This window comes from Triturus cristatus, chromosome 5_2, assembly GCF_964204655.1.
Source record: "Triturus cristatus chromosome 5_2, aTriCri1.1, whole genome shotgun sequence".
NCBI lineage: Eukaryota > Metazoa > Chordata > Amphibia > Caudata > Salamandridae > Triturus > Triturus cristatus.
In genome coordinates, this window is record NC_140588.1 from 36,679,642 (window position 1) to 36,692,862 (window position 13,221).

General features: G+C 47.7%; 1 protein-coding gene across 4 annotated transcripts in view; it reads right to left on the bottom strand.

Moving 5' to 3' along the window:
* HJURP (Holliday junction recognition protein) overlaps positions 1–13,221 on the bottom strand; it is a 678,247-nt gene that overhangs the window by 180,507 nt on the left and 484,519 nt on the right. For all 4 annotated transcript variants that reach the window (XM_085606804.1, XM_085606808.1, XM_085606805.1 and 1 more), the window contains one exon: positions 9,187–9,291. In XM_085606804.1, the coding sequence (XP_085462930.1) occupies positions 9,187–9,291 (105 nt within the window). The remainder of the gene's footprint in view (positions 1–9,186; positions 9,292–13,221) is intronic.

A 13,221-nucleotide genomic window follows, 5' to 3' on the forward strand; every position in this document is an offset into this window, starting at 1 on the left:
TTCACACAATTGACCCAATAGGCACCAGACGATACTCCCATTAAAAAAACACAGCAGATGTAATGCTGATCCCATTACTATATTCGCCGAAATTGCCAATAGAGTGGTGCGCATGGTTCCCTCTAAGCGCAGACAAGGTAATAACACAGACATTGCACAGGCTGAAAATATACAACGTGGGAGACTTTTTCACAGATGGGACTCTTACTACTTGGGAGAGAAGAACAAGTTACTTACCTTCGATAACAATATATCTGTAAGAAATATAGGTTAGTTATAGATTCCTTACATTAGAATTAGCCCCAGGCGGGATGCGGAAAGTTTTTTGTCAGCAGTACCTCTGCGCATCGGAAGGTGGCGTCAGTTGGCTCCGCATCCGTCGTTGGCGTTGTGGTCGCCAGGATGACCTTGGGGTAGCTACTTAGGCGCCGCCCTAGCACGGTGACGTCAGTTCTGTACATGACTTTCCGCGCCAGAAATGCAGAGCCATGCAAGATACTGACCACTGGTGCACAAAACTAGGGCCCTGAAAAGATGTCCTTAACCCTAGAAATCAGTTTGCAGAACGGGGAGGATGGGTGGGGCGATAAGGAATCTATAAGTAACCTATGTTTCTTACAGATATATCATTACCGAAGGTACGTAACTTGTTCATCTGAAAGAAACAGTTAGTTATAGATTCCTTACCTTAGAATAGATACCCCAGCAATACCAGCCCCGGAGGTGGGTCTGCGAACCAAGTTCACACCAGAAAGTCCTGGAGAACAGAACGGCCAAAGAAGCTGTCTCTCCGGACTTGACTGTCCAGGCAGTAGTGTTTAGGGAATGTGTGCAGTGATGCCCACGTAGCTGCCTGACAGATGTCATGTAGAGGAACTCCTTGTCCCAAAGCAGTAGTGGCTGCTGTCGCCCTGGTGCAATGGGCGCGTAGCCCCACTGGAGGCTCCTTTGTAGCCAGAGAAAAGCAGGCTTTAATACACAAAATGGCCCATCTAGAAATGGTCCGCTTGTGTACAGCCCGAACTTCTTTGCGCCCACGTAGCCAACAAAGAGTTGGTCATCCACCTGGAACTGTTTTGTGCGGTACAGATAGAAAGAAAGCACATGTTTTGGGTCCAGACAGTGGAGCCTCTCTTCCTCTTCAGAAGGATGAGGAGATGGGCAAAGTGATGGTTTGCCTGATGTGAAAGGAGGAGACCACCTTGGGAATAAAGGATGGACGAGTCCTAAGGACAACCTTGTCCGGATGTACAGCCAGAAAAGGAGGTTTGAATGAAAGAGCCTGGAGCTTACTCACTCTTCTGGCAGATTTGATGGCCACCAGGAATGCAGTCTTAAGAGTTAAAAGTCTTAAAGGACAGTTGTGAAGCGGCTCAAAGGGAGCACACATCAAATAGGTCAAGACCAGATTCAAGTCCCACTGAAGGGAATAGGAGGAAAGAGATGAGTTATGCCTTTTAAGAAAAGATTAACAACCGGGGACTTGAAAAGAGAAGGCTGATCAGGAAGCCAAAGAAAGGCAGAAACAGCCGAAAGATAGCCCTTGATACAGCCCAGAGCAGAGCCCTGCTGGGCTAAAGGAATAAGGAACAAGAGAACCTCAGAAAGAGGGACAGTAAGGGGATCCACAACCTTTGCTGTGCACCATGCCACAAATTTGTTCTATCTGAAGGCGTATACTGTCTTAGTGGAGGGACCCCTTGCTGCCAAGAATACGTCACAAACTTCGAGAGGCAGGTCAAATGACGTCAACTGCCGCGCTCAATCTTCATGCAAGGAGGTGGAGGCTGGACAGGTTCGGGTGGCGGATCGTCCGCTGCTGCTGCAACAGAAGATCCTCCCGAAGAGGCAGTTGGATCGGAGAATTGATGGTCATGCTGAGCAGCTCGGGATTCCAGACTCTTCGTGCCCAATCCGGAGCCACAAGAATGACTTGGGCCCCGTCAAGCTTGATCTTCTTCAGCACTTTGGGCAGAAGTGGTATAGGAGGAAAGGGGTACAACAGACCGCAACGAAAAGCGTCGCCTAGCGAGGGCCGCCTTGGAAATTCCAACACGCAGAATTGCTGACATTGCGCGTTCTCTTCGGTGGCGAAAAGATCTAACCAAGGCTCTCCCAAATGTTGAAAGAGACCTTGCACCACCTCCGAGTGAAGACGCCATTCGTGATCCATCATGTACCTGCGGCTGAGTTTGTCCGCCCTGGCGTTCAGGGAACCTGCAAGGTGATGAACCACCAGGGATGTGCCCTGATGTTCCAGCCATGTCCAGAGGCGGAGGGCCTCTTGACATAGCGTCCACGACCCCACCCCGCCTTGGTTGTTGCAGTACCACATGGCAGTGGTGTTGTCCGTGAACACGTGCACTACTCTTCCCCGGACAGAGGGAAGGAATGCTTTCAGTGCAAGCCGGATCGCCCGCAGCTCCAGAAGGTTGATGTAGAGCCCGTACTCCGCTGGAGACCAGAGGCCTCTGATATCCGCCTCTGCCAGGTCACCACTGTGTATTCTGGTTGGGGAAGACAGAGGGACCTGCCGTTGACCCAATCCTGGTTTGTGAGCCACCACTGCAATTGTTGTGCAGTGCCCTTCGAGAACAGGACGTAAATCGGACAGATTCCCCTGATGCTGTGCCCACTGGAACTTCAGGTCCCACTGCAAAGCCTGCATATGCCACCTGACATGATCGGCCAGCAGGATGCAGGAGGCCATGAGGCCCAGCAGCCTCAGGGTCATCCAGACCGAAACCCAGGATAGAGGCTGAAAGATCGGAATCATAGTCCGAATATCTCTGACTCACTGTTTGGGAGGATAAACCCAAAACTGTGCTGTGTCCAGAACCCCTCAGATGAAGAGGAGCTTCTAAGAGGGGATCAGGTGTGACTTCGGCATGTTGATGGAGAACTCCAGCGAATGCAGGAGGTCGGCCGAAGTCTGGAGGTGGGAAACGACAGCCTGGGCCGAGCCCGTCTTCAACAGTCGTCGAGATAGGGAAAGACTGGAAACCCTGATCTGCGCAGATGAGCTGCGACCACCGGTCCAGGGTCGAGGGCAGACAAGACCTGAGCGAGCGTCAACATCTTGAACTTCTCCTTCCAGAGGAAGCGGTTGACGTTCCTGAGATCCAAGATAGGATGCAGGCCCTTGTCTTTCTTGGGTACCATAAAGTAGTGGGAGTAACAACCACGACCTACTACTGGGGCAGGAACACGCTCCATGGCTCCCTTGGCCAAGAGAGCTGTGACTTCCTGTTGGAGAAGGCCCAGATACTCCTCCGACATACGATGGCACTGAGGTGGCATGGCTGGTGGGGTAGCCTTGAAGGGGAGGAAGTAGCCTCTTCGGACTATCTGCAAAACCCACCTGTCCGACGTGATGGTGATGGCGGATCCTGCATCCTGTTTGATGGGCCTGTAATGTCGGACTAGGAAGGCCCCTGAACCACAGCGGTGGTTCCCACGTCATCAGCCATGCAAAGGTTGGGGAACTTGCGCTGGGCGGTGGCTCTGGGCGGAACGTAGTGGGGCACCCCTTCCGTAGCCACGAAAGGGGCGAAAAGCAGACTGCGTAGGGCGGCTGGAGAGGCCCAAGGACTTGGCTGTAACTCATGAGTCCTTGAAATGCTCTGGAGCTTTGTCGGCTGGTTCACCAAAAAGGCGACGGCCATCAAAGGGCATGTCCATGAGGGTATTCTGGACAACCCTAGAAAAGCCAGTCAATCTCATCCAGGCGTAGCGTCGAAGGGCTACCGCCGTGGAAATCGTCCTGCCTAGAGAGTCGGTGGTATCCAGCCCACAACGGATGGTAAACTTTGCTGCGTCCCTCCCGGCGGCAACAGCATGGGAGAGTACTGTCGGGGCCTTCTCCGGACACTGAGGCAGCACTTGCGCAACCATGTCCCACACAGAGTGGGAATAACGGCCGAATAGACATGCAGTGTTTACCGACCGCAGTCCCAAGCAGGCAGAAGAAAAAATCTTCTTTCCAAGATGATCCAGCTTCTTGGATTCCCTATCTGGTGGAGCGTTTGGGAATGCGCTCTTGGAAGTAGAGGCTTGGACCATCAAGCTCTCAGGGGTGGGGTGTTGGGATAGGAAAGTGGGGGCGCCCAGGGCCGGGCGGTGGCATCGGGCAATCATCCTATCCACTGGAGCCCCCGTATTGGGCCTGGACCAGGTGCCCAAAAGGATGTCGGTGAGGGTTTCATTGAATGGCAGCAGGGGCTCCGAAGAGGTCGCTTGCGGTTGAAGCACCTCTGTCAGGAGGTTAGTCCTGACCACCACTGTAGGGAGCTCAAGGTTGAGAGCCTTGGCCGCCCTACGTAACACCACTGCGTATGACGCTCCATCCTCCGTAGCCACGGTAGGAGGAGATAACATGCCAAGGTAAGGAGAGGTATCAAGACCACTGGCATCCCCCAGGTTCTCTCTTCAGTTCAGGTCATACTCTAACTGGTCGGTCAGAGGGTCACCTGACCCCTACCAGTCCTCCTCCTCGTCCTCTGGGTGCCATTCTGGCCTAAAAGGGACCCCAGGAGTTAACAGGGGCACAAATACCCCCCTCGTCGCCAGATCCGACGACGTCGGTACGGCTACTAGTCCACATCAGGATGGAGGCCGGGATCGACGCAGCCGGGGGCACGACAGGCGTCGAATGCGGGTGTGGTGCCAGAGGAAGCAGCGTCGGTGGAGGTGTAATGAGGTCAACTGGCGCCGATCCGGATCCAGGCTTGGATCCATGGGGGGCCTGCCGTGCCGGAGCCGCCGGTGGAGAAGGCCTAGGCCCCTCAAGTGAGTTTGCAGGGCCCGAAGGCGCGCCGGCGGGTTTGGGCTGCCCAAAGATGGCGTGCATTGCCTCGAAAAAACTTACGAAGCTGGGCAGAATTCGCTCCGGGTCCCGGGAAGGGAGGGAAACTCGAAGTCGGCTCTTCAGGCTCCGCATGCGGAGCCGCTGAAGGGGCACCGCTCACATCGCTAGTCGTGTCAGCCGACCGACGGGGAGAAGTCGAAGAGCGAAGATGCTTCTTCGACCTCTTCTTGTGCTTCGACTTACCTGACAAAAAGTGACTGAAGGTACTGCACTCTCCAGATCTGCACTGGCTGAACTGACGTCAGCGCGCGAGGGTGGCGTCTAAGTAGCTAGTGCAACGTCATCCCAGCGACCACGACGCCAACGGCGGATGCGGAGCCAACCGACGCCACCTTCCAACGCGCAGGGGTACTGCTGATGAAAAACTTTCCAGATCCAGTCTGACATCTGGGGCTAATTCTAAGGTAAGGAATCTATAACTAACTGTTTCTTTCAGATCTCAAGAGTCACTACCTGAGGTAACAGTGGTCAGCAGCTATAACTACCACAGGGCACATCAGTAGCTGCGTGCACTGCTGGGGCAGATACGGCAGAACCACTTGAAATAACCCCTCTGATATACTTACTCCAGGCAAACTCCCCCCGCCAAGGGATTTTAAGGCTATATAAACTTATGTGGCATACGACTACCCCATCAAACACAAAGGCATGGCAGGAATGGCTGGAATACTTGGGCACAATAATAACGGGCAAACAGTGGACGTATTACTGCTCAATCACTAAAAATATATCGCAAAATGGTAAACACCGATTGGTACACTTTAAAGACCTTAACAGAGTATATTACACCCCAGCATGCCTATTTGAATATGGATTGCGTAGCGATGATAAATGCACAAGATGCTGCACTGAGGGAGCTGGGTTTGTTCATCTGGCTTGGTCCTGTCCCAGCATTAACAAATTCTGGGCAAAAGTAGCAAATGATCTTCAGGAAATGGTGGGGCAGCCACTCCCAGATTAGCCAATGTTCGCATTACTGGGCTTTGACTGCGACATGCCTAAAAAACAGACGGTTGGTGGCGCTTGATGAGAGGCCTAGTGCAGACGATGTCGGAATGACATGCAGATATGATCTATTGTAATACCCAAGCTGACACATTCAATGCTTTGATGTCGGCCCGCAGCAGACCATGTGACATATGGGGGGCATTTTAGGTATACTTGCACAGTAAAGCAGAAGCTGAGAATGATGAGAATGCTCAGCGAACAACGGGTCAGGTGTGTGATGGGAGAGACCAGGATGCTGGGTGAGGGGGTTTGTGTGATCCACTCAGACGCAGCAGACTAGTCATGTATCTACTAAGGCCAGAAGATTCACCCTCCTTGTTTGATTGTTTGAATGACAATGTTGTGTAATGACAGTGTTAAGTACCTGGTATAACAGCGAGACATATATTAGATGGCTGAAGCTGTAGCCCTAACTTTGATCTCCCATGGCTACTAGTTGGCGACGCCATGGGAACGAGCGTAAACTCTATCACCACACGTAAATGTTTGTTTTATGTTCACATTGTAAATGGTGCTAATTGCATCTGACTGTACTGTGTTCGCAAAATGATAAATAAGGAAATAAAATTGAAAAAATGCTGAATTTCTTTGGTTTTGTGTGTGTAAAATCTGAACCTAACTATAATGTTCCTATAACCTTGTGGTTTTTCAATTAATTTTTAAGGTTTTTTTACATTCTATTCCCTAACTATAACGTCCTTGTAACCTTGGTTTTATTCCATGGAAATATATACATATACTACCTACTGGTGGTCGCCAATAGGTAGTTATAGTTCGAATGAAGTTTCCATATGAAAAGCGGTTTTTGACTTGCCTATCTCTTTGGTGTCGATTGACGAATCTTCACCAAATTTTTTGAATAAAGAGCCCAGGAGAATCTTGTTGACCATGGAAATTTCAGGGTGATCCGTCCAGTGGGGGCAAGAAAAGGGGGCGATGGGAAGCAAAAAAATATGCTTTTCCGATGTTCATTTTGATAGGACCTTTAGACACAGCAACAGTCCAACCTGCTTAACGGAATCACACCAAATTTGGCAGAAATGTAGATGTTGGTTCAATGAAGTGTCTTTTTGTGATCTGGTGTAAATCCCTCCTTGACCAGGGTGATACCGCAGCCCTCATCCTACTGGACCTCTCCGCCACTTTCAACAGTTTACCATCACACCCTAATCACAAGACGTCCCAGTCAACAAAAGAATCACCTTCAAGCTCCTCACACATGCCTACAAAGCTCTTCACGGTGCAGGACCAGCATATCTGAACCACTGCCTCTCATTTCACATATCCGCCAGACAACTTCGCTCCGCCTAACTTGCCCTTGCCACAGTCCCACTGAATAACAAGACCAAAACCGGAGGAAGATCCTCTTCCTGCCTCGCCAAGACCTGGAACACCATGCCCCTCTAGCTCAGGAAATCCCTGTCGCCGATCCAATTCAAGAAGGATCTCAAGACCTGGTTCTTCAACTGAACCTCCATGTCCAGACGGATTAGCAACCCTACCCCCCCCCGCCCAGCGCCTTGAGACCCTCACGGGTGAGTAGCCTTGCTCTACAAACTACTGATTGATTGATTGATTGGGGTGGAGAGGATCCACAACCCCTCCCGATCTCGTGCTGAGATCTGATTGGCTGACTAAATTTCAAACCAGGAAGTGTTGGCAGCATTATTGGGACTCGGCTTGAGTGGTGTCCCAGAAAAAAGATTTTAAAAAAAAGGGGGGGGGGGGAGGTAGAAGTCCCTGACCCCCTAGTCCTCTGGGGGGGGTCAGGTCAGGGGTTTGGTGGGGTATGCGGATTCCACTGAAAATGTTCACAAAAACAAAGCGTGGGCTCACCCGCTTCGTTAATTATCAGTCCGTGGGTGGGCCTGGGGCATTTGTTTTAATAAGGAAGGGGGGCAAACGGGCTTAGACTCTCAGCAATAGATTATTGCTGATTCACAGATGTAATTACGAAAAAAGGTAGGATAAGTATGTTGCCACCTCAGCCGCCTTTTATTTCTTTTATTTTTCCACCTTGCCATCTCTAATTAAACATAGCATCCAACTTTGCATTTTTTCTCTGTACCTTGTGTTTTTTTTAACAGCACTCGCTCAACATACTTTTGATGGAGGGATTCATGCCCTAATGCCAGACGTGCCTGAAACCAATAGTAGTATTACCCCTCATGACTAGCCATCAATTTCACCATGAAGATTTACTGAAACTCCCTTAGGTATGAATTAACCACATACACACCTCGATAGCTGTTTTATGGTAGGGTTTGGTTTAGAAACTAAAGGTCATTGGAACACTACTTACCTCAATCTTAGCATGCCTCTCACATGTCAGCATTATCCACACAAACACGGGCACCATTTTCCCCCAATAAAAATCTGTTTTGAGCACTACTACACGTCAATAAATTTTCTCTATTTTACACTTACACTGAGTGCATATGGCTACTGTGGCACAGCTTGCAGTGTACACCTTACCAATTATTAGTACATATATGAAGATGATACAATAAACAGAATGTTAACTTGCTTGTTTTTTTTATTCGTTTATGTTTTGTCTTTTCCTGTTGTTTTGAATTAATTTGATAAATGTATTGTGTATTTTGGTTTGTTTAATTATTTTTTAAAAATCTTTCACTGAGTTGGTTACATGCAAAAGCCCCAAGCCTGCGCGCCACATTGGGGGTGGGGGGGTTTTAGGTGAGGGGGGCGGCAGATTTTATTTTTCAAGAAAGATATACACTAAAATGATTTTAATCAGAACACAAATTTTAAACCTTATCCTAACCATGGACTGACTCCATTTAAGAGTGAATAAACCTGCTAGTGTAATCTGCCTACGCTATTCCTTTGAATGTATACATATTGGACGTGGTCTTTCCCCTCTAAATTGCCCTTTCTTCTCCTCTGGTGTAGTTCTCTAGCGAGAATTGTAGGACAGCTTCATTTCATCATTTTGTTGCCCAATATGCCACCTCCGAGCGGTACCAACCATATGCAAACCAGTCTTGGTCCTGTTCCTATAGGGACAATTCTATGGACACTCCAGCCTAAACGGCCCGGCAAGGTAACGTCTGAAAGAAATGGGTTCATTTTGCAAAAAGAATGAGTTTCAACAAACAATGAGTATAATAAACATATCAGGAATATGACGTAATTGCATACATTAATATACTTTGTGAAACTGACCCTAAATATTAATTTTACACTCTAACAATGAGGAGACATTATGAAATTCAATAAACACCAACTGCTTTTATTTATTAGAAATTATTTTATAATGCTAGGGAAGAAAAACTGTTAAACGGGATTACCTCATACGACTTAGGCAGGAAAGCATCTTCAATGAGACAATCGAGGTTCACTGAATATGTTTGATCAATGTCTATATAGGACATGCTTCTTAATGCAACAGAGACCTATTTCAAAGGGAAACAAGGACTGTCAGAATAAAGAATGCAAAAGCAATCATAAATAATGTTACCTCAAAAAGCAGCCCTCCGTCCTTCTCCCTTGACAACGTGTGGGATATACAACAACATTCTTGATGTACAAGAGTAGACCACATACTTTACCTGGAAATAAGTTCCCAGAGCATATAAGGTTAAGCACTGCCACGGTCGGAATGGAACATAGAAAATAGACCCAGGCACCAAAATAAAAGTGGCCCCCATTAGCAAAACAGATTGCTAAAACGTGAAAATATGTTGAAAATTAATAGTAAAAACCGGCCCTCCTGGCCATAAAAGCAGCCCACAACTGCTAAACAAAAACGCCCCACACACGAATCTGTCAGACTAGCCAATTGGGCATCGCCGAATTGACCTATAGGCCAGTACGGCCGTGAGTACTGTGCTGTGCTCCACTCCTCACAGGCACTCAAACCCACACACGGATTTCCTTTTCTATGCGGGAATGCCACTTCACATATCTGGGAAAGAGCGCATGCCATTTCAAGGAACCTGTTGTGAAGAAACCTGGGCTTGTGATAGGCTCTCAATACATGTAGTTGAGAGTAATGTTGTCACATGGTTTTCAGCATAAAATCACTTCACACGAATACAGGCACTATTGTAAGTGGAATGGCATAAACCGGTGGTATTACTATAACTGGTAATCCAAACCCAATATCACCATTTGCTTTTCCAGATAGAAATTCTATTTGCTCCGAGCAGCTGAAATTTGAGAGCAGAAAATGGCTTGTAACACAGGGAACATTCAGAAAACTGAGAAGTAATTGTGGGTAAGGCATATTATTGCCCCTTTCTGAGATCTATAATTTCACTGGATATTAATATCATCTGGTAACTATAATACTAGTACTGGGACCTTTAACAATTTCACATTTTTAGGTCCAGTCGGCTCCCTTCCTTTTCAATACATAAGACTTCCTAGCACAAAAACATTGATGGGGATGAGAGCTGTGCAAGCCAACACGAAATTAGCCATTGGAGATTGCTAATGTGATGGATCAAATTAAGCATCAGCTGTCAGTCAGATGATATCTCTTATAGAAGGAAAAATGAATATTTTAGGCAGTTGCTTCGGGAGATTAAATGTATCTGAGCTTGACTTTGAAAACCCATACATACAGCCAAGGGCGTAATTGTACCTATGTGAACGCCAGCTCAAAGACAGGAATGCATACAATGGTCTGAGACACAAAAACACTGGTAAACGGACACAGAAGGAGCCCCCTTTCATGGAACTGGTTCACCAAGTTCTTTAACCACAGTGCAAACTTAAGGGTATTAGAAGCACAACTTCACAACACTGCAACAATGAGATTAGTGGGATACAATTTAGGTAGAAACCGATATACTTTGGGGGGATAATATTAATTTTCACTGCAATAATTCACCCTAACGAAGAGAGTTAGAATGGCATGGCTTTTCGAGTTGGATAGGGCTTATTTTGTGCTCCTCTGCTCCAAATCTTAGCCCTCTAATAATTGTAATTTGCTCGTATAAGAGCTGCTTTTTGTTCCACTGTGAGGACAAAGAATGGTTAATGGGGGCAGCCCTGGTGTGCTCCCCTCTGGAGCCGAAATTTGGCAGAACTAATTTCCATTTACTTTAATTCCAACCTCCAGTTGTATGTTGCTCGCCAATATCCACTGTTTTCATGGTGGGGCCTGGGTCTATCTTATCTAATACTGCCTTAAGGAATACTGTGTCAAACACTTTCTCAGCATTTAGTGACTTTAGGAGACCTGGGACTCCCTTCTTTCTAGATTTCTGAAGTAAGTGGGCCACCTTCTTGATGATCTCAGAGCCATGTCTGCCTTGGACAAAGCTAATTTGATCAGGCTCTACCAATATCAATAGCACCTTATCCAACCTGGCAGCAAGAATCTTGGTGAAAAATGTTATAATTGCACGTGAGCAGGACAATTGGCTTATACGACCTGCATTTGTCCGTTTGCCTTGTTTGGGAATTATAATCACCTCTGCCTCGCTCAAAGTTGAGGAGATTCAACATCCTCTCTAAATGAGTTATTTTAGTAGAGAACTCCAGAAGGAGGGACGCAAAGTGTCTGTAATAGTATAATGTGAGACCATCTGGATCCTGGCTCTCTTTCGATGCAGATTTGACGGCTTGCAGTCAGGTAAAGTTTTAAGAACAGAACTATCTTCCCCTTCTCGTCAATTATCTCTTCTTCCTCTAGACTCCCCAATCTACCTATATGTTCCCCCATCCTCTGGACTATTCATCTATTTGCGAATAACTTATATGCTTTGCTGCCATTTTTGTAAAGAAGCGCTTTTAAGCACAGCAGCTTTGTGTTCTTTATTGGTCCTTACGACTCACAGTTGGCTCCACAATCATTTAATTTATCTCTCACAAATGTTATTAGGTGCACATTTAAGCTATCTGTGAGAACGTGGATTATTAGTTGGGGTGGATGGTAGTCTACAAGAAATAATGACACTATTCTTGTTATGCCCAGTAAAGGTTTCAGTAATTTAAACCTGAGCTCAACCCCTGATAGCTATGGCACAAAGGAGACAGGCTTAATTCAAGAAAAATGCGTGAAGCATTTAGAAGTACTCAAAGCAGCTAACAAATAAAATAAAACACAACAATATAAAATCTATCAAAATAGAAAATATTTTAATGAACAAAATGACACCAAAACAACACAAATCCAACAAGGGGAGACTGGGGATATGAATTCATAAGTTAAAAAAGAAATAGCAGCACAAAGCACAAAGCACCAACCGCGGGCAACTGGTCATGCTAGACCAGGACAAGGGTAATAATTAAAGCGGACTGCGATGGAGCGCGGCTCGGATGCGAGAACCACGTTGATTCCTATCAAAGAGTAACCTCTGGACTTTAAAAATTTTCAAGAAGGTAGCGTCCTCAGCGGAGCAAGGCTGCAGGCTGGATCTGAAGACTGTTTCGTAGATGAGAGGCTGACGAAGGACAAGGTTTCAGTGAAGCAGATGACGAAAGAGTAAAAAGTCTGGAGTTCGTGCCAAGGATGCCATCAACATTGATTGGATGCTGCTTAGCATTGGACTCTGTAAAGATTTCTACCTTCGGACTTGTACTGTTTTCTGGAAGTCGGATTCCTCAGCGGGGGTAACACTGCAGCGGAAGAGAGTTCGACGGTGTTGGATGCGTGTGGCCTGCTTAATAGTATTTGCTGCTGCTGCGAAGTAAGTAGAAGGAGCTGCAGTGAAGGCCACGCCCCTTGCAACCAGCACAAAGCGTGCTGAATTACGAGCGCGGTAGATTACTTTGGAACCTCCTGAGGCACAGCCGGGAGTAGGCAGCAGTCAGCGCTTGGTCGCTTCTTTTTAAAACTTGTGGAATTGTTTTTAATATTCACTCACCCCTCTCCTTGCCACACGATCTTGGTGTGCAGGTATCCCCCAGCACAGCGGTACGAACGCTGGCACGGGAAACCGCCGTCCCACTCCATCCGCCTTCCCTCACGCCCAGTGACACGCCCACTCTGAGGACACGCCCCTTGCAACCAGCACAAAAGCACGCTGAATTACGAGCGCGGTAGATTACTTTGGAACCTCCTGAGGCACAGCCGGGAGTAGGCAGCAGTCAGCGCTTGGTCGCTTCTTTTTAAAACTTGTGGAATTGTTTTTAATATTCACTCACCCCTCTCCTTGCCACACGATCTTGGTGTGCAGGTATCCCCCAGCTCAGCGGTACGAACGCTGGCAAGGGAAATCGCCGTCCCACTCCATCCGCCTTCCCTCACGCCCAGACAGTGACACGCCCACTCTGAGGCCACGCCCCTCGTACTTCTCCTACACTATATAAATGTGTAGTTTCCGGACGCGCAGCGGACGAGCGCAGCGGGCGCGACGATTGCGCGCCGAAGG